Source organism: Pristiophorus japonicus, chromosome 23 (genome assembly GCF_044704955.1).
Source record: "Pristiophorus japonicus isolate sPriJap1 chromosome 23, sPriJap1.hap1, whole genome shotgun sequence".
NCBI lineage: Eukaryota > Metazoa > Chordata > Chondrichthyes > Pristiophoridae > Pristiophorus > Pristiophorus japonicus.
This window is the reverse complement of record NC_091999.1, coordinates 38,573,329-38,599,250: the sequence shown is the minus strand read 5'-3', so window position 1 is coordinate 38,599,250 and position 25,922 is coordinate 38,573,329. Positions and strand designations below refer to the sequence as shown.

Genomic DNA, 25,922 nt, shown 5'->3' with positions numbered 1-25,922 from the left:
TTTGTACATATAATCTCTTGCGTGGGATTCCTGTTTGATGCCCTCCCCAACATCACTACTACTGTTTGGAGGTCTGTACATTTGAGTTATACCTACATCAGCAAGTATTACATACATAAGCAATTCACTACCTTCATCATAATTCTGAGCCCCTATGTGCAACCTTATAATTTATCCTTTACAGGGGTCGATGCAAAGCCTCCCTCAGTGCTCTCTATGAGTCCTCTAATTGTTTGGTGAGACGGTTATCCACTCTGCTTAGATCTTCGTTTTAAATCTGAAGATTTCCTAATTTTTCCATTGCAGTGCCTACGTGAATTGCATTGATACTCAGCTGTTGCATTACTCAGTAGCTAATGCAAATTGACTCTGCAAAATCTCAGTTTTCTGTTTAATGTCTGAATCTATTTTTTGCAAATCTTCATTCTTAGCCGAATTTTGTTTTTCCAATCCGATATTTTATCCTCTAATTCTTTCTTGACCTTTGATTCATGTTCTGCGAAGTATGAAGGTGCATAGGTAACTAGACTCAGCGCCTTACCAAGCTTCTTTTTCTTAGCTTTAATCTGTTCATCAGTAAAAGTGACCGTATCCTTAAGCGACACATTCGGGTTTTCCCCTAGGCAATCTACCAACAGTGTCTGCACTTGCGTATCGTCACATCTTTTTTCTAACTTTTTCTGATGCACTTCCCAAAGACACTCCTCTGGCAATTTAAAATTAATTATTTTAATTAAGCTTCCTTATCGAAAATAATAGTCATTATCGGTTGATGTAAATTAACCCACCATAAGGTTTGATCGGTGATCAAACTATCTGCCTTGCGTCTGCTGTTTATACACAACAACCTGATTTTAAATGGAGAGAAAAAATTACAAGAGTCCCCAATGAAATTGGAAAAGAATATATTGTATTTTGTTTTAAATATCTCTTTGTTTTGTCCCTTCGTGGTTGCCAGATGTAGTTTTTAAATACTGACCAGCTTTTTGCCGCTTGCTAACTATAGCAATTCAACTATTCTCAGGGTTTATCTTTAATTCAAACTGGGAGACATTTTTTTCAAATCATAACAAATGCTTTTACTACAGGTATAATGGATAAAAAAACAGAGCTTTATAAAGTTAATTATGTTCTGTTACAAAAAGTAATACTTAACAAATTATAGTCACAGCCTACTTCTCGATAGTGACCTCTCGAGATGACTGTGGTGCCGACTCCTTATCTCCTGTTCTCTTGATTCGCACTGCATTCTGAGTAGAATAGCTGTTAATTTATACCATTTTTGTCCCATTCAAATGCTATGAAAATCTGCTGCTGTTTCACCCTTACAATAGATCATATCGTCTACTGCCTTTGACCTTTAATGTTATCTCTATCTCCCCTCCATCTCTGCGGCAGGAATCACTTCTCTGAGAACAGTTATATGGACCATGTCACACCGAATGCATTACAAAGCTTGGCTTTAAAAAATTATGATAAGAACTGGTACATGCTGCATACCTTTATCTGATTGATTAATAATTTTGGCCTCCATCCTTCTAGTTCTAAATTAAGTTCTATCAGCAGTTACAAAAATGGATAACATAATAATGGCTCAGTTTAGCATGATGCTTTGCTTCTCAGCCTTTGGTCACTTTAAAACGCGTTTTAAGCTATACGGCCATTTTCTATCATTTATAAACTAATTTTCCAGACTTTTACTGGAAATTACAAACATAAAAATTATTCATTAATTAAAGACGTGTAAAATAAGCTTCTTAACTCTAACTTCGAACATCTGTCAATAGGAGGTATATTAGATTAGGCAGCAACTCCATCCATTCCCAAACTAACTTCCAAGCCCCTTCAGTAGCGCCGATGAATCTACTCTCCCGCCAACGCTAAGTGTCATTCTACTGCAGGAGGCTTCAGGCCTTGACCGCATGGGTTTAGAGAAAGAGCAGCGCGGCAACAGAAGGAACACGGGGGAAGATACTCTGGTGTGACCACAAACCGTGGGAGGTGTTTTTTGGTCGGGGGGCTCCGAATGAAAGTTCAGACGGTAAAGGACAGTGTACACAAAGTTCAGCGAAACAGGGAGCGAATATCACTGGTAGAACTCAGCGTAATCATCAGTGAGTTCAGGGAGATGGTATCAGAGGGAATGGACTAGAGCAGGGAGTCAGAATCCCTGGGATGATGACCAATGATTTAAGGGAGATGGTAACAGAGCGAATGCAGTTGAGCAGCGAGGCAGGATCCCCGGGGTGATGATCAGTGAGTTCGTGGAGATGGTATCAGGGGGAAAGGAGCAGAGAAGGCAGACAGCATCCCCAGTTGATTATTAGTGAGTTCAGGGAGATGGTATCAGAGGGAATGGAGCAGGGCAGCGAGACAGGATCCCTGGGGTGATGATCACTGAGTTTGGGGTGATGGTATCAGAGGGAATGGAGCAGAGTAGAACATAAGAACATAAGAACATAAGAAATAGGAACAGGAGTAGACACAACGGTCCCTCGAGCCTGCTCCATCTTTCAATAGGATCAGTGCTGATCTGTTCATGGATTCAGCTCCACTTTCCTGCCCGCTGCCCATAACCCCTTATCCCCTTATCGTTTAAGAAACCGTCTATTTCTGCCTTAAATTTAATCAATGTCCCAGCTTCCAGAACTCTCTGAGGCAGCGATTTCCACAGATTTACAACCCTCTGAGAGAAGAGATTTCTGCTCATCTCTGTTTTAAATGGGCGGCCCCTGATTCTAAGATCATGCCCTCTAGTTCAGTGGAAACATGCTCGTTAAATCCATCCTGACAAGCCCCCTAAGATTATACTCTTCGATAAGATCACCTCTCATTCTTCTGAATTCCAATGAGTGGAGGCCCAACCTACTCGACCGTTCCTCATAACTCACCCCCCTCATTCCCGGAATCAACCTAGTGAATCTTCTCTGAACTGCTTCCAAAGCAAGTATATCCTTTCGTAAATATGGAAATCAAAACGTCACGTCGTATTCCAGGTTTGGCCTCACCAATATCTTATATAGCATTAGCAAGACATCCCTGCTTTTATAGTCCATCCCCTTTGCAATAAAAGTCAAGATACCATTGGCCTTCCTGATCACTTGCTCTACCTTCATACTCTCCTTTTGTGTTTCATGCACAAATACCCCAGGTCCTGCTGTGCTGCGGCATTTTACAATTTTTCTCCATTTAAATAATAACGTGCTCTTCGATTTTTTTCTGCAAAAGTGCATGACCTCACACTTTCTAACATTATACTCCATCTGACAAATTTTGACCCACTCACTTAGCCTGTCTACGTCCTTTTGCAGATTTTTTGTGTCCTCCTCACACATTGCTTTTCCTCCCATCTTTGTAACGTCATCAAACTTGAATATGTTTCACTCAGTCCCTTCTTCCAAGTCGTTAATATAGATAGTAAATAGTTGGGGTCACAGCACTGATCCCTGCGGCGCCCCACTAGTTACTGGTTGCCAATGAGAGAATTACCCATTTATCCCTACTCTCTGTTTATGTTCGTTAGCCACTTTTCTATCCATGCTACTATATTACCCCCAACCCCGTGAACGTTTATCTTGTGCATTAACCGTTTATCTCGCACCTTGTCAAATGCCTCCATAAGTCCAAATACACCACTTCCACTGTTTCTGGTTTATCCACCCTGTTCGTTACATCCTCAAAGAACTCCATCAAATTTGTCAAACCTGACTTCCACTTCATAAGTCCATGCTGATTCTGCCAGACCGAATTTTGCTTTTCAAAATGTCCTGCTACAGCTTCTTTAATAATGTACTCCAACATTTTCCCAACCACAGATTTTAGTCTAACTGATCTATAGTTTTCTGCTTTTTGTCTACTTCCTTTTTTAAATAGGCACATTACATTTGCAATTTCCAAATCTCCTGGGATCTCCCCAGAATCCAGAGAATTTTGGTAAATTAAAACCAATACATCCACAATCCCTATCACTACATCTTTTAAGACCCGAGGATGCAATCCCTCATGTCTAGGGGATTTATCCGCCTTTATTCCCATTATCTTACTGAGCACCATCGCCTTAGTGATTGTGATTGTGTTAAGTTCCACCCGTCCTATTGGCCCTTTACTATCCACTGTCGGAATATTGCTAGCGTCCTCGACTGTAAAGACTAATACGAAATATTGTTCAGAGTTTCTGCCATCTCCATGTTCCCCATTACTAATTCCAGTAGGGCTAACTGCATTCTGGAAACAGGAGACAGAGTGCCAGTGTTAATGGGTGTTGCTGAGATTAGAGCAGGATTGCAGGTGGTTATTTTGCTCCTCGTTCTGTTTAAAACGTTTGGACTCGGGAGTCATTTAAAGAGGACAGTCCAAAACCAAAATTCATTGTACAAATGCTCTCCCCGAGAGGAGGGCTCCACTCGCATACTTAGCCTGGTCAAAACTAAAATGGTATTAGATCAGAATTGGATTTTCCCCGGCGATCACACACTCTGCCCCCACCTAGCACACCGGCGGAGAGGGCTCCATAATACCCATGGGCACCGTGCCGTGCCGGATCTTATCTGCCTGAAATACTGTCTAAAAGCTGTTCAACTGGAAAATTGAGAGAGTCGCGGTGTATAACAGAAAAAGGTCGAGAGAGCGTGTGTATGTCTGAAAACCACCGAGCTCTGGGAATGATTCCCCAAGGTTGTGCACGGTGTTTGTGTCAGATTTCGAACCAGTGCTATCCCTGCCCTGCGACTTTTGCTGGGACACTGTAGAGGGAGTTTTACTCTATATCTAACCCGTGCTGTACCTGCCCTGGGAGAGTTTGATTCGTCAGGGTAGAGGGAGCTTTACACTGTATCTAACCCGTGCTGTCCCTGCCCTGGGAGAGTTTGATGGGTCAGTGTAGAGGGAGCTTTACTCTGTATCTAACCCATGCTGTCCCTGCACTGGGAGAGTTTGATGGGTCAGTGTAGAGGGAGCTTTACACTGTATCCAACCCGTGCTGTCCCTGCCCTGGGAGAGTTTGATGGATCAGTGTAGAGGGAGCTTTACTCTGTATCTAACCCATGATTTCCCTGCCCTGGGAGAGTTTGATGGGTCAGTGTAGAGGGAGCATTACTCTATATCTAACCGTGCTCTCCCTGCACTTGGAATGTTTGATGGGTCGGTGTAGAGGGAGCTGTACTCTGTATCTAATGCGTGCTTTACCTGCCCTGTGAGTATTTGATTGGACAGTGTATAGGGGCATTTACCTTATATCAATCCCATGCTGTACCTGCCCTAGGAGATTTGTATGGGACACTGTAGAGGGAAACTTACTCTGTCGTGTACTGAAATGTGACAAGCTGTGATGGAGCAGAGTCCTGCTCTTTGATAGAACCTGCCATGTGACTGCGACAGACCATAATATTCGAGGAGGCTGCATGGTGCATCTGGTCGCTGTGCAGTAATTGCGCCTCTGGGACCGGATACAACAAGGCAGCGGTAGAGGTGTCTTTACTCCAGGGACACTGGGTGGCGCAGTGGGTCTTTCACCAATGAGACTTGGTTTCAATCACAACCCAGACAGGACGGGTGAAACATACCTGTCAGGTAAATAAAACACAGTGTGACAGGGAAAATGGAGCCTTGGAGAAATAAACAGAGCAAATTCCAAGTTAGTTTATTTGTGATTCCAGATTTATTAACAATGTCATAGAAAACAATTTACAGGGAAGTTTAAAAAAGTGAATACAACTGAGCAGAACATTGAGAACCGAACTCAGATGGATTGGGCCTGTACTCTCTGGAGTTTAGAATAATGAGAGGTGATCGGATTGAAACATAAGATTCTGAGAGCGATTGACAGGATAAATGCTGAAGCGTTGTTTCTCCCTGGCTGGAGAGTCCAGAACTAGGGAGGCACAATCTAAAGATAAAGGATCGGCCAGTTAAGACAGAGACGAGGAGGAATTCCTCCACTCAGAGGGTTCTGAACCTTTGGAATTCTCTGCCCCAGAGGGCTGTGGATGCTGAGTCTCTAAATATATTCAAGACCCAAATAGATAGATTTTTGGCTCAAGCAGAACTAGGGATATGGCTATCGGGCGGGAAAGTGGAGTTGAGGTCGATTATCAGCCCTGAATGTATTGAATTGCGCAGAAAACTCGAGGGGCCATTAGGTCTACTCCTGCTCCTATTTCTTATGTTCTTATGTCGGAGCTGCCAGCTATCTGTACTGTTGTGACAGACACCAGAGGGAGAGAAAACAGGGGTTCAGCATAAAGGGAAGGGAAAAATTGTGAATAAAATGAGTAAAGTTACTTATTTGCACACGAAATATTCAAGGCACGGTGAAATCCCGAGATACAGTTACATTACAGCCACAATTATCGTACATATTTCAAACTCAAAGACGGAAATCCCAGTTATATATTTCTCAGCTACTGATTCGGATCTAGTAACTTGATGCATTTTACTCTGAGAATCACCAAGAGGACATAGTTTATTTTTAGTGACACAGAGATGATAAACAGATGAAGAAAATCCACGGCGGCCGAAAGTCAGACCATCATTTGACTGTAATAGAGAGATAAAAGAATGAAGCTGAGGTTTAGTGCTCTAGGGCATTTATCTCAGGATTTGTCAAACGGCTTCCGTCAGATGGAAGTGTGAGCGGATTGAATCTTCCCACCTTCACCAGAGTGATGGCAGTGCTGTAGGAAATGCTCAGGAAGAACAGGATGATGAATGTGGAAGCGGTTGTCCAGATTTTGTCGCTCTCGTCCTCGTACTCTTCACTCCAGATGTGGTCTGAGGAATCTACGGGGATGTAGGGGAGGAAATATATTCAGATCGTTTTTAATGCGGGATGTCATACTATTAATTTATTTCCTCTTTTCTTTCCCGTAAGGTATTAGTTTATACTCTAATTTAACTTTGAATGTATACCTTGTGTTAAGTTAATCACTCTCAGCAACCTCTCTCTGTGCCTCACTCCACAGTCGTTCTTTCTTTATGATCCTCTTTTCGTCCGTTTTGGAAAATATGATAGTTTTTCTTCAATCTCAGAGGCTAATTGATTTTGGATGACTTCGTTACGCTTGATCATTCCAGAATAATATGATGAAATATCGAGTGAGGATTACAGCTGGATCTCTATTGCTTTACCGGTAGGTTAAGGTAGTTAATTATTTGGAGCCTGCCAAAGGGGCTATTTAAGAGATCAGTTGTGAGTTTTTACCTTGTATATTTATTTGTTAAGACAATGCTCTGTCCATAATTAACATATCGGTTTGCAAGAACTATATTGATCCAGTGTATGTGTAAGGATAGAATAGTGAAATGTGAGATATTATGGTATCAGGTATTATTTATTCTGGCCAAGCATTGGTACTTTGTCCGGCCAAAAACTGCATTTTAATTGACATTCTTCTATAGCCGGACGTTTTTGTTTGTGCTCTTTACTGTAAATGTGAGTGCATGACTATCTCTTGTTCTGGATTAGTTCATGTTTCCGTGTCTCTGTGAGGGTGTTACTGTGTGTGTTTATGTAATTGTGTGCGTGCTTTTCTCTGTGTGTGTACGTTTATGTGTAAAAGTGTGTGTGTGTGTGTGTTTATGTGTAACTGTGTTTGTTGATGTGTAAGTTTGTGCACGTGTGCAGTTGTAAGATTGAGTATGCCTGTGTAAATCTTTGTGTTATTTTGTGTAAGTGGGCCTGTGTCTATATGGAAGCATGTGTTTATCTGTAATTATGAGTGTGCGATTTGGTGTAGTTGGGTGCAGGTAAGTTTATGTATAAGCACGTCCATGTCTAAGGGTTTGTGTATTGATGTTTGTGTGTGTATGTTTGTGTGCAAGTGTGTTCACGTGTGTGCATTTGTGTAAGTGTATGTGTATCCTTGTGTATATGTATGTAAGTTCATGTGTGTGTTTGTCTGTAACTGTAAGTGTGTGATTATGTCTGAGTGTTCGTTTATGTTTAGGTGTAAGCGTGTGCGTGTTTACATGTAACAGTGGGTTTGCAGGTAAGTTTGTGTGTGTTTGTGTGTGTGTGTTTTATGTTAGTGTGTGTGTGGATTGATGTGTGTGTTTATGTGTGTGTAAGTGTGTGTAAGTGTGTTTTTGTAAGTGAGTGTTTGGATTGATGTATGTGGAAGTGTGTGTTTGTAAGTGGGTGTTTGGATTGACGTGTGTGAAAATGTGTGTGTGTAAGTGTGTATAAGTGTGCTTTTTGTAAGTGTGTTTGGATTGATTTTTGTGTTTATGTGTATTTAAGTGTGTGTACGTGTGTTTTGTGTAAGTGCATGTGTGGATTCATGTGTGCGTTTATGTGTTTGTAAATGTGTTTTGTGTAAGTGTGTAAAAGTGTTTGCACGTGTGTTTTGTGTAAGTGTGTGTGTGGATTGACGTGTGTGTTTATGTGTGTGTAGTGTGTGTGTGTGTGTATTTTGGGTAAGTGCGTGTGTGGATTGATGTGTATGTTTATGTGTGTGTAAGTGTGCTTTGCGTAAGTGCGTGTGTGGATTGATGTGTATGTTTATGTGTGAGTAAGTGTGTTTTGTGTAAGTGTGTGTGTGGATTGATGTGTGTGTTAATGTGTGTGTAAGTGTGTGTACCTGTGTTTTGTGTAAGTGTATGTGTGGATTGATGTGTGTGTGTATGTGTGTGAAAGTGTGTTTTGTGTAAGTGCGTGTATGGATTGATGTGTCTATTTATGTGTGTGCAAGTGTGCTTTTTGTAAGTGTGTTTGGATTGGTATGTGTGTGTTTATGTGTGTGTAAGTGTGTTCCGTGTAAGTGTGTGTAAGTGTGCTTTGTGTAATTGTGTGTTTGGATTGATGTGTGTGTGTAAGTGTGTGTAAGTGTATTTTGTGTAAGTGTATGTGTGGATTGATGTGAAGTAATTATGGGTGTGTAAGTGCGTGTCAGTATGTTTTGTGAAATGTGTGTGTGGATTGAAGTGTTTCTTTATGTGTGTGTAACTGTGTTTTGTGTAGTGTGTGTTTGGATTATTGTCTATTATTGCTAATGTTCGAAGTTTCAGAGAGTATCAATAACTGGATTTTACAATGATGGTTTTCATTATATTCTAGTTATGTGTAATATTGTGTGTCAGAGTGTTAACGTATGTCATTATATATAAGTCTATGTGTGTTTATGTGTAATTGTGCACTTACACAAAAACACAAACACTTACACAAAATCATCAACACACTTCCATGGGAACACACACAACCTCACTTTCATATTTATTCTCCCGACTCTATAAATGTGTTCTGTTTGAGGAATAATGTGACGTCAGCCGAAAGAATGCAACAATTCAACCGATGGGCCTCAGAAACATCAGGGACACTGTGAGAAACCCGCAGAGGATTAATTCACCAGTTTAGATATGGCCCGTTAGAATTCAACATGTTCGTTTACAATTAACAGGGACAATTTCACCACAACACTATTTAAAAATATTACGTGGAATAAATAGTTATTTCAGAATAGAATACTCATGTGGCAAGTTTAAAATCTTTACACCATGGGTTAGAATCTCACATTGTACACAGTGTGTTTATGTGTGTGTAAATGTGATTTTTGTAAATGTGTATAAGTGTTTGTAAGTGTGTGTAAGTGTTTGCACCTGTGTTTTGTGTAAGTGTGTGTGTGGATTGACGTGTGTGTTTATGTGTGTGTGCGTGTGTGGATTGATGTGTATGTTTGTGTGTGTAAGTGTGTTTTGTGTAAGTGCGTGTGTGGATTGATATGTGTATTTATGTGTGCGTAAGTGTGTTTTGTGTAAGTGTGTCTGTGGATTGATGTGAGTATTTATGTGTGTGTAAGTGTGTTTGGTGTAAGTACGTGTGTGGATTGATGTGTGTGTTTATGTGTGTGAAAGTATCTTTTTTGTAAGTGCGTGTATGGATTGATGTGTGTATTTATGTGTGTGTAAGTATATGCAAGTGTGTTTTTTGTAAGTATGTGTTTGGATTGGTGTGTGTGTGTTTATGTGTGTGTAAGTGTGTTTGGTGTAAGTGTGTGTGTGGCTTGATGTGTGTGTTTATGTGTGTGAAAGTATGTTTTATGTAAGTGCGTGTATGGATTGATGTGTGTATTTATGTGTGTGTAAGTATATGCAAGTGTGGTTTTTGTAAGTGTGTGTTTGGATTGGTGTCTGTGTGTTTATGTGTGTGTAAGTGTGTTTGGTGTAAGTGTGTGTGTGGATTGATGTGTGTGTTTATGTGTGTGAAAGTATGTTTTATGTAAGTGCGTGTATGGATTGATGTGTGTATTTATGTGTGTGTAAGTGTGTGCAAGTGTGCATTTTGTAAGTGTGTGTTTGGATTGGTGTGTGTGTTTATGCGTGTGTAAGTGTGTTTTGTGTAAGTTTGCTTTGTGTAAGTGTGTGTGTGGATTGACGTGTGTTTTTATGTGTGTAAGTGTGTGTAACTGTGTTTTGTGTAGTGTGTGTTTGGATTGATATCTATTATTGCTACTGTTCGAAGTTTCAGAGAGTATCAATAACTGGATTTTAAAAAGATGGTTTTCATTACATTCTAGTTATGTATAATATTATGTGTCAGAGTGTTAATGTATGTCTTTATATGTAAGTCTATGTGTGTTTATGTGTAATTGTGCACTTACACAAAAACACACACACTTACACAAAGTCATCAACATACTTCCATGTGAACACACACAAACTCACTTTCACATTTATTCTCCCTGGCTCTGTGTAAATGTGTTCTGTTTGAGGAATTATGTGACGTCAGCTGAAAGAATGCAACGATTCAACCGATGGGCCTCAGAAACATCAGGGACACAACTGTGAGAAACCCGCAGTGGATTCAATCACCAGTTTAGATATGGCCCATTAGAATTCAACATGTTTGTTTACAATTAACAGGGACTGCTGCACCCCCAACCCTATTTAAAAATATTACGTGGAATAAATAGTTATTTCAGAATATAATACTCATGTGGCAAATTTTAAATATTTAGACCATGGTTTAGAATCTCACATTGTACTGATGCCAACTTAGTCCATATAAAATAGGGTGGTTCACTTCCCATGTCCCTGCAGGGGGCGCAGTGGTGATTACATGAATTACACATTGCCCTTTCCCCTCTCGCTGGTGGATGTGATAGGTCCAGTAAGCTAATAATTACCCTTTACTCTCTCACAGCTGGGGGAGTGGGGAGCGACAGTAGATTACCAATTACCCATCACAATCTCTGCTGGGGGAGTGCCTGATACAGTGGGTTAACTATTGCCCATTTCCCTATCTCTGGTGGAGGAGGGAGTGTACAGTGGGTTAACAATTGCTGTTCCTCTCACTCGCTGTTGGGGGAATGGTATTAAAGTGGCCCAACAATTACCGTTCCCCCCCCCTCTCTCTAGTTAGGGAAGTGGTTCTAAAGTTGGTTAACAATTACCCTTTCCCCTCTCTCAGGTGGGGAGTGGAGGTACAGTTCGTGTTCGTGTGTGGCACTCACTTCAGTTCCCCGTGGCTGCAATATGAAACTGACTTCAATTCTGAATTTGCGGTAGACAACCCGAGAAATAGGGACACCGAGATATAAATGTGCTGCCTTTATTTATCGGAAATAGGAAAGGTAGGAAGTTTGTGAAGTTACTTTCATGAATCCTGTAAAGATAGAGCTTCACGCTGTCTCTAGCCCATGGTGTTTCTGCACTGGGAGCTCTGGCTGTACAAGCCTTGGACCAGAGAACAGCAAACCCCCTACTTCGCCCTCACATTGGCCAAAATAGGAAACACAATTAATTGAGCGGCAGTGTGTTTAGCTCACTGTTGGAAGGAGAACACTTTATTGGTTTCTATTTAAGAACTGAAAGGCAATCGAGAGATTGTCATTGACAAGAATTGACGGTGTCCATCAGAACAAGGGAAATGTTCACAAAACTGGGTTTACCGCTGGATTTATTGACGATTCTGTTGGTGATCTTCAAGGGGATCGCTGCATGTCCCACCACACAGGAGTAAGAAGCGCCGCTGGCCCACTCCTCGGCTGCAATGGATAGCAGGCTGTACATGAAGAAGGAGCTGCTGCCGTTCTCCGCCATCACCTCGGTGTTCTTGTAGTTGCCGGAATCCACCGGCTAGTCATTGACGGTCCATTTGACGAAGATCTCTCGGGGGGAGAAACCTCTCACTAAGCAGGTGAGGCTGACCAACCTCGGAGCGGAGACTTCTTCTACCGAGGGCAGGAGGACAGACACGGCCGGTTCCCGCCGATCTTTCGCTGTAGAACAGTTAGAATAAAGGTCAATGAACTGGACAGTTCCAGAGACAATGGGGGTGAACTTTAACCTAACGGAGCGGGCAGATTGTGGTCGTGGAGGTGGCTAAATTGGTAAAAATCGATATCCCGACCTCAACGCGCCCACTCCCGGTTGTAATATTATAGTTGAGTAAAATATTTAAATGAGAATGGAATCTTCAATTTTAACCACCATTTGGTGTTTAACAGTCGCTGGTCCAGTTTGACACACTGTGTAAATCCCTGCAGTTACAGCGAGGCGGGGATAACTGCAGCCAGGTGGTAATTGCCCTTACACCTACCCCTGGATCCAGGGTCCCTACCTAACCCACCCCCCGCGATCCGAGACCTCCTCACTCGGCTTCCAATCCTCCCGTTCTCCCGGGTGGCCTGTGATACCACCGCCCACAACTCGCCTTCCTTATTTAAATTTAGCCAATTTCAGGTGGTTAGATGTGAGAGAAATGGACACTGCGTTGAATTTTAACGCTTTTCCTTTTCCCCTCTGGGGCCTTTCTGGTTTTTCATCCAGCAGCAGAGGGAACACAATCTTTCTCTCTGAAATCTTGAAGGATTGGTCTGGAAAATTACATAGAATTTACTGCACAGAATGAGGAGATTTGGCCAACTGGTCTATGCCGGTGTGTATGTTCCACACAAGCCACCTCCTAGCTCACTTAATTTAATCCTAATAACATACCCTTCTATTCCTTTCTCACTCATGGACTAATCCACTTTCCCCTAAAATACATAATGTCAGGTCACAGAGTGCAGAGTTCGTGGAATTACCAAACTGAATGATCAAAGTAGCCCATTAAACATTTTATATAATGATTGGCTCTTGCACATGCCTTAGTCACAGTATCTCACTTATTGCAACAATCGCCCCGCTCACCCTTTTCCTTGTGGATGGAATCTCTGATCGGAGTCGGCATATCCTGATGGCTCACAACGCAGTAGAACTTATCCCCACTCAGCCAGTCTTGTGTCGAGATGTTTAAGTTGCTGATCACGCTGTTGGGATCCTCTCCCGGTTGGACGGCAATCTCTGATTTCAAAGCCTCCTTTTCTCGGGTCCAGGACACGGTGAGCCCATAAGGAGCGTCAGACACGACGCAGGTTAAGGTCACCGTCGCCTCCAGTAAGACCTGTTCCAGTGACGGTGGGCGAAGAGTGATTTTTGAATCACTGCATGGGACATCCACTGCGAAACAGGAATGAAAGTCAGGAAAAGCTGCAGCTTCAGAATCAGGACACCAATATTTAGCCTTAACTCTTTCAAGGGGAATATATCACATTTGAGGTATCAACCTCCCGCTGTTGCTTTAACACCGTTATTGGAAGGACAATTAATTGGCAACGATTCCAGGAGAACTGTAACATTTCCTGTGTATTTGCAGCCAGAGACACCTGTAACGGGCTGTGAAGCAAATACCCGGAGTAAAATGGGAATTCTTTGGGGCGCAATTATGTTAGGCATTGAATAGCGCTCTTCCTGAAATCCCTTGCTCCTTTACACCCGTCTATAGATACTTGCACCCAAATTCATCTCTGCTGGTTATAATAGCTGAAGCCCGAATAGCCCGAGGTTCAAGAGGTCGACACCAGCATTATACTGGTTCAAAACCAGTGTCAAATTAATTTCAAGATTTATGGGACAACAGGAAACAATGTTAAGTTTCTGGTATCTTGCTGCGTTTTTTGTTGCGGTGAAAATGTGCAGTAACCAGTCACAGCCCACGTCTGAGGAGAAGTGCAAGGTCGGGAGAATGGAGTTCCAAGGAATCTTTATGGTGGGGCATCATTTGTAATGGTGTGAAGTAGATTTTTTAATTTCTGTAAGTACTGAATATTTATCATGTCTGGTGAGAGAAAGTCAGAGTGAAATATGACCTCAGGGCATTAATAGCAACATAGGAACAGTAGGTGGCCATTCAGCCTATCCATCCTATCCCGCCATCCAGTTAGATCATGGCTGATCAACACTCAACACCATCTTCCCGCCTTGATAACCTTGCCTGACAAAAATCTATCAATCTCAATTTTCAACTTTTCAATTGAAAGCAAGCATCAGCAGCTTTTGGGGAGGGAAATCCCGACTTGCACTATTCTTCCTGTGAGGAAATCCTTTGTGACATTACCTCTGCAAGGCCTAACTCTAATGTTAAGGTTCTGCTACTTGTTCTGGACTCTCCCATCAAACTAAATAAATGTTTCTATATCTACTCGATCAATTCCATTGATAAACTTAAACACCTCAATTGGATCATCTCTTAACGTTCTATACTCGTCTCCAGATCATTTTACATTATAGGCCCGGTTTAATTCGGGTAAACGTGCAGTTTAGCGCATCCACGTATATCCTTCCTGAGGTGCGGAGCGCAGAACTGGGCTCAGTGCTCTGAATAGGGTAGATGCTCATTCTAGCAGGGTTCCTGGACAGTTGGCAGGAAAGGGTTCCAGACTCCTACTGCCACTCCGTATATGATCAGCCAACTCAGGATAAACCTGTGACTAAGGACACTTCACTCACTGCCTGACATCAGAGCAAGGGGAAAACTTCTTTGGCGAGGTTAATAAAGCTGAGCAATGAGGAATCCTGAACCAGAAGATAGTGGATTGAATTCACACTCCAGATACTTGATCACAAAATGTAAGCTGAGTCTCCCAGTGCAGTACTGGGAGCATGGCGCAATGTCGGAGGTGCCGTCAGTTGGATCAGGTGTTAAACCGTGGATCCATCTGGCCTCTCAGGTGGAGGTAAAAGATACCTTGGCATTATTTCAATGAAAAGCAGAGGAGTTCTCCCTGGTAGCCTGGGAATATTTATCCCTCAAGAAATATCACTCAACAAAAAAAAATGGTCATTATCACACTGTTGTTTTTGGGAGCTTGCTGTGCACTAAATGACTGCCGAACTTTGTACATTACAACTATGACAACATTTCACAACTTAATCCATTGGCTGGCAAGCGCTTTGGTTCAGTCTGTGGTCGCTGAAGGCGCTGTATAAAGGCAAGTTTGTATCGCAAGAATACACAGACTGCATGATTGGAAATTTGGAACAGTCCTCTGCTTTTTACTAATTCCAATGAAACACCTGACTAGGTCAGCGCTCAGAATGGTCTGGAACCTCCCGGGATTGTGCCTCTTACCCTGAGATCTGCTGAAGTTACGGCTTTGCGTGACCCCTTCATGAGTGACTTGGCAGGTGTAGACCGAGCCGGTGAACCATTCCTCGGCGGGGACTGTCAGCCGACTGGCCGTCGAGAAGTTCCCGTTCACCTCAAAGACGGGAGAGGTGACGAAGCCCGAATCCAGGAGTTGTCCACTCTTCAGCCAATTCACGGTCAGTGACTTTGGCCGGAAATCGATGATTGAACACACGGCGCTTGCATATCTGCTGGTGGTGATTTGTTCAGTGGAACTCAGCGTGAGGAGAACAGTTGGAGGACCGATGTCCGGTTCAGGATCTTCAAAAAAAAACATATTACTGACATTGCTTGTAAAATAAATGATTAAGAAATGCAAAGTGTCCTTATATTTTAACAGGTTCTTTGCTATCAGACTAACACTAACCAGGCATTTACAGAGAGCAGAACTGTGCACTGTATTCTCAGTGTAATATGCAGACCAGAACTGTGCATAATATTCTAAGTGCGATATGAGGTCCAGAACCATGCACAGTATTCTAAGCATGATATGGAGACCACAACTTTATGCCGTATTCTAAGTATGAGATCGAAACCAGAACTTTAAAGAATATTCTAACTGTGATATGGAGACCGGAACTGTGCATAATATTCTTAGTATGATATGGAGACCAGAACTTTAGACACTAATCTAAGTATGAGATGGAAACCAGAATTGTGACCAATATTCTAAATGTGATAAAGAAACTAGAACTGTGCTCAGTATTCTAAGTATTATGTGGAAATCATAACTGTACACAATACTCTAAGTGTGATTTGGAGACGAGAACTGTACACAGTATTCTAAGTATGATAGGGAGAGCAGAACTGTACACAGTACTCTAGGTGTTGTCTTACCAAATTGCTATACAAGTTGAGCATAATTTGTCATCTTATCATTGTTTGCCCTGTAACCCACATCACTAACCTGGCATTGTGATGGCCCAGACCGACACACCACGTCGAACCTCACAGAAGATTGTGCTGCTCCCCACATCTGACTTGGTGATGGTTAACTGGCTGCTCTGGGTGTAGATTCCTTTCTTGTTGAACACTGACGGGTAGGTCTTCAATGCAGTGGTGATAGGATCTTTATCTTTCTTCCAGGAAAGGCTGGTGATATCGGGGGAGTAGTCCATCGCCAAACAGCCGTATGTGATGGAGCCATCGGTGCTGGGTTGTTCACAGCAGGAGAGCAGGGCGTAGAGATTGGGGGGAAACGGTGTTACTGAGAAAGAATGGCCCATTGAACAAGTTAGACTCTGTAATCCATGCTTATAAAAGAAAGAAACAACTCGAAATTTGACTGCAGAATAAACTAATTCCACCATTTTCCCATCAAAGACTACACGGGCATTTGAGCTTCTGTCAGTTCCTTTATAAGCACCTGTCGATGCCCTGGTCAGGAACACACCTTTCTATCCCCGAGCTCTATCACATTACACAACAAGAACCTTTACACAACTCGCCAATAAAGAATCCTTCATTGGTTCATACAATAGAAGAACAGAGGCATGTTCCTGCTATTTCGGCCTGCATTTATTTCTCAATCAGCACCATTTCTGGTCCTTTATTTAATTGCAGTTTGGGGAAGTTCGCTCTGTGCACATTGCCTGCAGTGTATCCCAACAAAACAATTGTGACTGCACTTCAAAGTAACAGCGGAATTCCTGCTTCGGACGTTAGCAAAAAACCCTCTAAATTTGCCTACCACATAATTCAACAGATAGCATTTCCATAGTCTAGTTTCTAAGATTCAAGCTGGAGATGAATCGCGATTGAGTCGAATTTCTCCCTTATTTCCTCAGCATTTGAGGAAGAGCGATGTCACTCAGTGCAATGTGATCTGGGCTCTATCCCATCCTATTGAATGCATGCCTCTTGAGTTTCCTCCTCCATCCCATTCAATTAATAATCTGAATAAAATACCATTCCAAAATCCGGTTAATTGGAAGTTTCTCCTTAAATGGCCCATTTCAGTTCCCATTGCTGTTCTTGTTATATAACAACGACCTGGACTTGGTTATCGGGAATACAATTTCGAAGTTCGAAGATGAGGCAAAACCTGGCAACGTAGCCTATAGTGAGCATGAAAGCAGCAGACTCCATGAGGAGACAGATGGACCAGTGAAATGGGCCGGGACATGGCAATTGCAATTTAATGCGAATCATTGAGAAGCGATGCACATTGGGTGGAAGATGGAGAGGCAGTGTAATCTAAATAGTATTGTTTTGAGGGGATGCACGAACAGAGAGTCGTAGATGTACATATTTACAAATCTTTGAACGGGGCAGGGCAAACTGGTAAGACAGTTATGAAACATTATGGGATACTTGACTTTCTAAATGGGGAATTGACTACAAAAACAAGGCGGTTATGCTAAACATACAGATCACGTGTTAGGCCTCAGCTGGAGTATTGTGCACAATTCTGGAACAACAATGTAGGAAGGATGTCAAGCCCTTGGGGAGTGTAGAGGGGAGGCTTTTACCAGGATTATGCCAGGGATGCGGACTTCAGTTATGTGGAGAGATTGGAAAAGCAGGGATGTTCTCCTTAGAACAGAGGTTAAGAAGAAACGTAAGAGAGATATTCAACATTATGATAGTTTTTGATAGAGCAAGTAGGGAGAAACTGCTTCCGCTGGAAGGTAGGTGGGTAACCAAAGGTCACAGATTTAAAATAATTGGCAAAAGATCAAAAGGGAAAATTGGGGCAATTGTTTCACACAGAGGGTTGGTAATTTCAGGAATGCTCCAAGCAGATCCTCCTGTATGTCAGGAGGACACATGTGCACGTTTACAAGGAAAACCCAGGGGAGTTGGATTAAATTGGACAGCTCTTTCAGAGCCGGCACAGGCACGATGCTTGAATGGCCTTTTCAGTGCTGTGAGATGCTATCATTCTACACGAGTCAGTGTGAATAGTGCTTCTAGATTTAATGGAAGGAAACGCTTCATATTTTGGACACCTCTACCAGATCTATTTTTACTGTTCGTTATAATGAAAGAGGATATTTAAAATAAAGGGATCTTATAAATCTGACGCAAATTAGTCAATCGCATGCTGTTATAAAGGCTTAAAGTTCATTGCGAATGATGACTTATTGCAGGTTGACTCTATCTCTTTAAATGTTTCACAGAATTGCAGCTCAGTGACTGTGCACCTTGTGTTGTGACCCAGGCCAATAGCTGCATCTCTCATAGTTTGTCCCTACATTTAACCTGCTCAAGATGAATTGAACAACATAATGTTTCTAAACACGAGGTCCTCATGACTGTTATTTGAAGCGGGAGTCTCGATATCCTCCATTTAAATTGTGAAAATAACTTACAGCCTCCCAACAGATCAGAACAGCCGCTGCTTTCTGGAGCGTTATTCACTTCCTGAAACGGTTTGTTCTGAAAGTGAGCTGAGGATCAGGCGAATCGTGTTCAATAGAAATCTGATGCCCAGAATGTTCAAACATGAATAACTCATTAAAAATTTGGCATTTTTTCAGAAAGAATATAAACATCAATGAATGTGCGTTGTTTAATCTGGGCAATCGGACGATTTATTGTTTATATCTGGCACGAGTAGTTTATCTGCTATCTGTTAGTGGCAGATAACGGTGCCTTGAACATTGCCTGACCAAGCACTCTCAGGTCAGATACAGCACGATACAAGAGCAAAGCTCCCGCTATGCTGTCGTGTGGGTCAGGCAAGGTATAGCAAGGGTTACACACAGAGTAATATGTTATCTGTACTATCCCGTCAAACATTCCCAGCTCAAGTACTGCAGAGATGTGCTACGAAATGTCTCCCCATAAAATGCATTATCAAATTGACCGATTATACTCAGCACAATTATCACACGTACAAAGAAAAGCTTCCCATACACTTCCCCTTTAAAGCACACCAGCTCACCTATAGCTCTGATTAAATAGAAGATCAATCTATATTGAAGGACCCAATTAAGCTCCACGTCCTTCTAAAAAAAAGGTTAAATGTTGATTAAAGCTATCTCTGCAATGTCCCACCAAGCAATGCCAGATAAGGTAAAGTATGGGTTAGTTGCAGAGTAAAGCTCCTTCATCACTGTCATATCAAACACTCCCAGTGTAGTTACGGCACGAGTTAGATAAACAGTAGATTTCCCTCCACACTGCCAATTAAACACATTCAGGACAGGTCCAGTACGGCTTGGATAAAAAATAAAGCTTCCTCTACAATGTCCCATCAAACACTCCCAATACAGGTACAGTGTAAAGCTCCCTCTAGAATGTCCCATTAAACATTCCCAGGGCAGGTACAGCATGGGTAGATACAGACTTAATCACCCTCTACAGTGTCCCATCAAACAGTCCCAGTGCAGGTACAAAATTGCCAAAATAAATTGGAGCATCCATCTGATCAGACGAGGCACTGCTTTCCTGAAACTGTTTGTTCTGAAAGTAAGCTTAGGATCAGACCAATCTCATTCAATAATTAGCTGATGCTCAACTGTATAACAATAACTAATTCAATATCGTATTAGTTAGATGCAGATTGAGGTTTCTTCAATTTGTTTTCGAAAAACACTCGAATCAGATACAGGACAGATTCGATAGAGTAAATCTCCCTCTTCACTGGTCTGTCTGGCGCTGTAAGGTCATGTAAAGCAAAGGATGAATGCATATTAAACTGCACTACCCTGTAAGACGGGTCAAATATAGCAAGGTTTAGATTCCGAGTAAAATTATTTCTGCACTGTGCCATCAATCCACACAGGGCAGATACAGCATCGGTCAAGATACAGAGTTGAGCTCCCTCTACATTGTCCCATCAAACACGCCCAGAACAGGTACAGCATGGGTCAGCACAGAGTAACACTCCCTCTACACTGTCCCATCAAACACTCCCAGGGCACGTACAGCATGGGCTAGATACAGAGTAAAGCTCCTTCTGCACTGTCCCATCAAACACTTCCAGGGTAGGTACAACCGGGTTAGAAACTGATTAAAGCTTCTTCTACTGTCCCCCCGTGGTGTTTCGGAACTGCTCCTTCTGACTGTCAAAAGCTGGGTTACTGATCTCATTTCAGCGGCGACTCCTCAACCTTAAAGTCAATCTTTTACGTTTCTCACATATACCAGTTTCTTAAATAACTGAGTTAAATGACACTCCCCGCAATACACGATCACAATCCAGAAGTTTTGCAACCCGTCAGGAGGACTGATGATTCTCACACAGTGAGCAGGCGCACAGGAACAGAACTGACACAAACGGTGCAACAACGGTGCTCCAGTGAGAGAGACCAGTTCTATCTGTTAATTTCAATGAAGCTGTTTGATTTCTAATTTATTTCTTGTCAATTTCCAACCACCTCAACTCTGCAGATTTTTTGAAATTAAACTGATCTTTATTTGAGAAACTATTCAACATCCAGCCATTCCTCCCTCTCGGTCGACTATCTTGTAAACCGTGTAAAAATTAATTTCCCTGAAAATAAGTATCTGGAAATAATTCTCATTCCACGGAAAGTGCTGCGCGTTAAACGGGACTAGCTAACAGCGTAAGAATGTCACAATCCAGGAGACATATACATTGAAACCTGATCACCCACTGATTTGACATATTTGCAATAGTAAATATAACCTGTAAAATCATCGAGGCAAAATCAACTAAAATATTAAGCGATAGCTTATCGAACTCAGCACAGCCGAGTTATACATGCATTATCTTCTAAATTAATTTAGGAATTAATTAAACATTCTCTCCAACCCTTGTGTTAGTGTAATAACTGTAATGTTGACCAGTATGCAATGCAATTGCAAGAGATCATTTATGTTTAATGAATTAGAACGAATATTACATTTTAAGTTTGTGTTCGTGTTAGCTGATTATTGGAAATACTCTGAGTACCTGTCTGGCACTTCCTCCTCAGAAGCACACGTACCTGGAACTTTTGAAATTAACTTAATGTGCTTGAATTTCAGTCTTACTGATACAATTAATGAATAATAATTTAAAAACCTTTTCTGCCTGGCAACTTGTGATATATTAAGGTTTACTTAACTTACCATAACAATTCATCAACAGTAAAATATTAAGCAGCATATTAATACATAAATACAATCAGAAAAATAAATTATTTTTACTTAACTCAAATCACATTTGACTAATTGACGCTCATTACGCAGTTCTACTTCTGTCCCGTTCTCTACCGATACATTTTTAAATTCTACATATTCTGACATAACAAAAACTGGGTCTATTTTCAGAGTACATTGCACATGATGGATTGAGGAGTGGACTATTTTAAATAGTTCACTGTCCGGCCCGGGTCACAAGTCCGATGTGCTGTAAACCACTTGTTTACTAAACTGGACTCTCGAGCTGAAATATTCTCCACAATCTTAACTTCCCAAAAATGGTTTTCTTAATTAAAACCAGTTTGCAGTCAGTAGCAGAACTTCTGCTATTTAATAACACAGACAATCATTTACAGTTCACTCCCATTATTCACACAATGCCCCCAAATTAATTATTAAATACATTCTGCTATTTCTTGAAACTAATTTCCAGAATGGTTAGTGTAAAACTGTAGGATAACAAATCATTCAGGCCATCTGCCACACTGAACCTGAATGAGAAAATGGAGGAGAGACTTTGTTCATCAATTTAATATTAATAATAATTAACATAATTCTCAGATATGACCTGTGCTTTGTCTACCGTTCTATCCCTTATATAGCACCGCTTTGGGAGAAAGGAAGTTGTGTTAAATTCTAAACAAGATGAACATTTTTTAAGTAAATTAATCTGCTTGAATTTCAATGGATTATTTGCCTATCTCCAGCCTATGCAGTCTTGAATTTGAATATAATCACATGTATAATTATTTGACTGCCGGTGACGCCTGACTCACAGCCGCTGATCTTGCAAACTGTTTAAGATTAGTTTAGTGATAATTCTATCGGTATCAAACAAAACACAATAGTGATTCAATAACAAATTTCGGTTGCACAGTAAGAATTTCATATTAAATTGACAAAATGCAATTTACAACACGGCTTTGAGTTATAATTAAAGACAATGCCAATCATCTCTGTAAACAGGAGGTAAAAAGTAACTGAACTCCCGACTCAAACTGAACACACGGTGGAATCAATATGTTGTCAGTGAACTAATTGCAGGCATAATTAATAATTGTATCCAGCCTCTAAAAGTTTCTGCTCCTCTTAATGGAGCCCAGTGTACAGCAGGATTTTGGAAGGCAAATAATATTAAGAAAATTATATTGATATTATAACATATTTTAATAACATTGGAAGATATTATCGCATTATAATATTATAATCGGTTTGTTAATCGTAATTTATTTCAGCTACAACCTGAATAATTGCTAATTATATAGCTGGTAATTACAGTTACGTTTCACTCAGTAAATATCAGCATCGTAAACATAAATTTATAGTTGAATATATAATTATCACCAATAATTGTTATGTTAAAATATATTTCAATGATTTCTGATTCCTAAAACCTTCCTGTTCTCTGCCTACAATCTGCTTTCAAACAGTTTCAAACACATATCTTGTTTGTATTCGATCAGGAACCTGCTGCTGCCCGCTGTCACCGATATTAAACATTGTAGAAACGGGAAATAGTTTCACAAATTTTTGGTATTCTGAATAACACCGGCACAAACTCTCCTCAGCAGATCAATACTAAATCACATCACTGAGGGGCGGACAGAACCTTTCATGAACAGATCCTTCATTCTCTAAACCATTTCAGCAGAATTAAATGTATCATTGCAAAAAGTCTCTTTACACAATCACCGAAGCCGCCTAAAACTAAAATAACTTATGATTGAATTTAACTGAAATATAAAATAATGACAGCAGAATTGTGATTTGATGGATCATGTAAAATACATTAATGTTAATATTATAGCATATTTTAATAATAATGGGTGATATTACTACATCATTATAATGTTAGTAATATTAATTTAAATCAGGTCCATCTGGAAATGTGTTAATTTTTCAGTCCTTAATTACAGCAACACTTCACGTATTGAATCTGTGCATTCGGGAACATTCGGTCAGTAGATGACAAATGTAATTTTCACTAAAATCTTTAAATTCCTTAAGAATATATATTGAGCGCTAAGATTTATGTTATGTGTTTAAAATGTTCTTTCAAAAATATTTAAACACAATGTTTGTATTCGATCAGAAAAATTGCAGCAATCATAGGTCACCGAGATTAAACATTGCAGAAGTGTCAAAGAGTGTAACAACTTTAAAGGATTTAACGTAACTCAAGCACAGAAACTCGTTAGCAGATAAACACCAAATCACTTCAACAACAACTTATGTGGAGAAACAGTTGAATTCTATAATCACTTTGTAGCAGAATTACATAAAACATTGAAAAATCTCAATAGAGAACCCACCGAACCCAAGTTTCAGTGAACGAAATAATTATTAAAATAAAGAGAAATGTAAAATAAAGGCACAAATACAACAGTTGCAGAATGTAGGAATGTTCCTTACCTGCAATCACCGTCACCATGGTCCCTGGTCCCCAGTAGCCCATGGCGTCCTTATTCCCGTGGTCCCACAGTGATAGGAACCCGTACAAATATTGCATTCAGTCTCTGCTCAGTACTGATTCTCAACATTCATTCGAAATACACATGCACTTCAAATACAAATTCGCTTCTTATCAAGTTTAGAATTTAGCCAACAGTTTGTAGAACAAATAGAAGGAGAACACAGTTCTCACCAGCTCCCTGCAGGTATCAGGCACAGTGAATCGAGCATCATGTCCAGCTGGGCAATTGTTGACACTGTTAACATTAAACAGGAGCACAACCGAAACCTCCCTCAGTACATTGGTTACAGTGTTATATTTTCACCATTGAATTATCAGTGTCTTAGTTTTGTAAGAAGCGGTTTGTGGTCTGGTTTTGAACAATGCCGTTATCATTGCATTTGACACAATTACTGACCGTCAGGTTATGATGGACGTTATTGAATTCCCCCTCGATCTGTTCTTGTACGGGTCAAGCCCTGGTTCCTCTCGCTGTGGTGCCTTGCACAGTAATAGATGGCGGTGTCTTCGCTCCGCAGTTTCTTCATGTCCAACGCGAAGATGTTGCTTGAAGTATCTTTGGACACAGTAAATCGGCCCTCAGTCCCCGGGGTGTAATGCTTATCCGATGAACTGTAATATCTAATCAGCCACTCCAGCCCCTGTCCGGGAACGTGGCGGACCCAGTACATGTAGCTGCCACCAAGATCTAAGCCGCTGGTTTTACAGGTCAGTCTCAGGGAGCCCCCGGGAATCCTGGTCTCTGCCTCGGGCTGAGTCAACACCATATCCGACTGGACACCTGTAGAAATAATCAAAAACCCCGAGGATCAATCCTGGTGAAACGATTCCTAATTCTGTAACATTCCAGAGAGACTAACACTGAGACAGGAACAATGAAAGACTTGGACAATAAAAACTACTCACGGGAAAAGAAAGCCAGCAACAGACTGAGAGAAATAGCCGACCTCATCCTCCTGGCAATGTGTGGTGAATGATTTCGGCAAGAACTCACTGGGCAAACGCACTCCCAGACTGTTGTATTGCGGTCCCAGTGACCGGCAGTTAAATACCCGGGAGGTGGGGGCGAGGTTACAGGCGCCGCCCGTTGATTCCCTGATAGAGGCGGATTCTGGGTCCACGTCACTCCTTCCACATCACCAACAGAATGGACTCACATCTGGACTGTAAATAAAATCAATTTATTTCCTCACTGCTTCACAGGGTCGTGAATCTCTGAGATTGAAATACATTATCAGGTTCTAAAGACACGACCAGTTTGTGTTTCTCCATCTCCTGCTATATATCCATGCATCTGTACCAATAAAGTATCCCCTATAATCTGAATTTTTATCACTCTATGTAACCGAGTGCTGGAGATGGGTATAAAAGATGGGTATAAAAGGCTCAGCAGTCCGGGGAGCGTCGGGAGACGCGGGAGTCGAGAGAGGCAGCGGCCTATAAAAGGCTCAGCAGTCCGGGGAGCGTCGAGAGACGCGGGAGTCGAGAGAGGCAGCGGCCTATAAAAGGCTCAGCAGTCCGGAGAGCGTCGAGAGAGGCGGGAGTCGAGAGAGGCGTACTTGTGCAGCTCCAGCTGAGAGAAGTCAAAAAAGAAGTAGAAAGAAATCAATAGGTGACGTCACAGCCAACGTGGGAAGTGATTGGCTGCTGATTGGTGAGTAGTTTTTCTTTTTCTTTTTAGTCAGTAACTTTTAACATTGTTGTCGGCAATTTAAGTGTATCTAAGGGTTGAGTCATGGCAGGACAGCTCGGTCACGTGATATGCTCCTCCTGTACCATGTGGGAACACGAGGACAAAACCAGTGTCCCTGACGACTACATGTGCGGAAAGTGTGTCCACCTCCGGCTACTGACGGTCCGCGTTGCGGAGTTGGAGCTGAAGGTGGATTCACTCTGGAGCATCCACGATGC

General features: G+C 41.5%; 1 gene segment (V, D, J or C); it reads right to left on the bottom strand.

Annotated features, from left to right (window-relative positions):
• Positions 1-404: 404 nt before the first annotated feature.
• LOC139235491 (Ig heavy chain C region, secreted form-like) lies at positions 405-23,993 on the bottom strand. The segment is given in 8 exon segments: positions 405-706; positions 4,044-4,224; positions 6,337-6,534; positions 6,650-6,777; positions 13,126-13,434; positions 15,386-15,703; positions 16,350-16,649; positions 23,951-23,993. Coding segments are annotated over 8 exon segments (1,779 nt in total).
• Between the last annotated feature and the right edge of the window lie 1,929 nt (positions 23,994-25,922).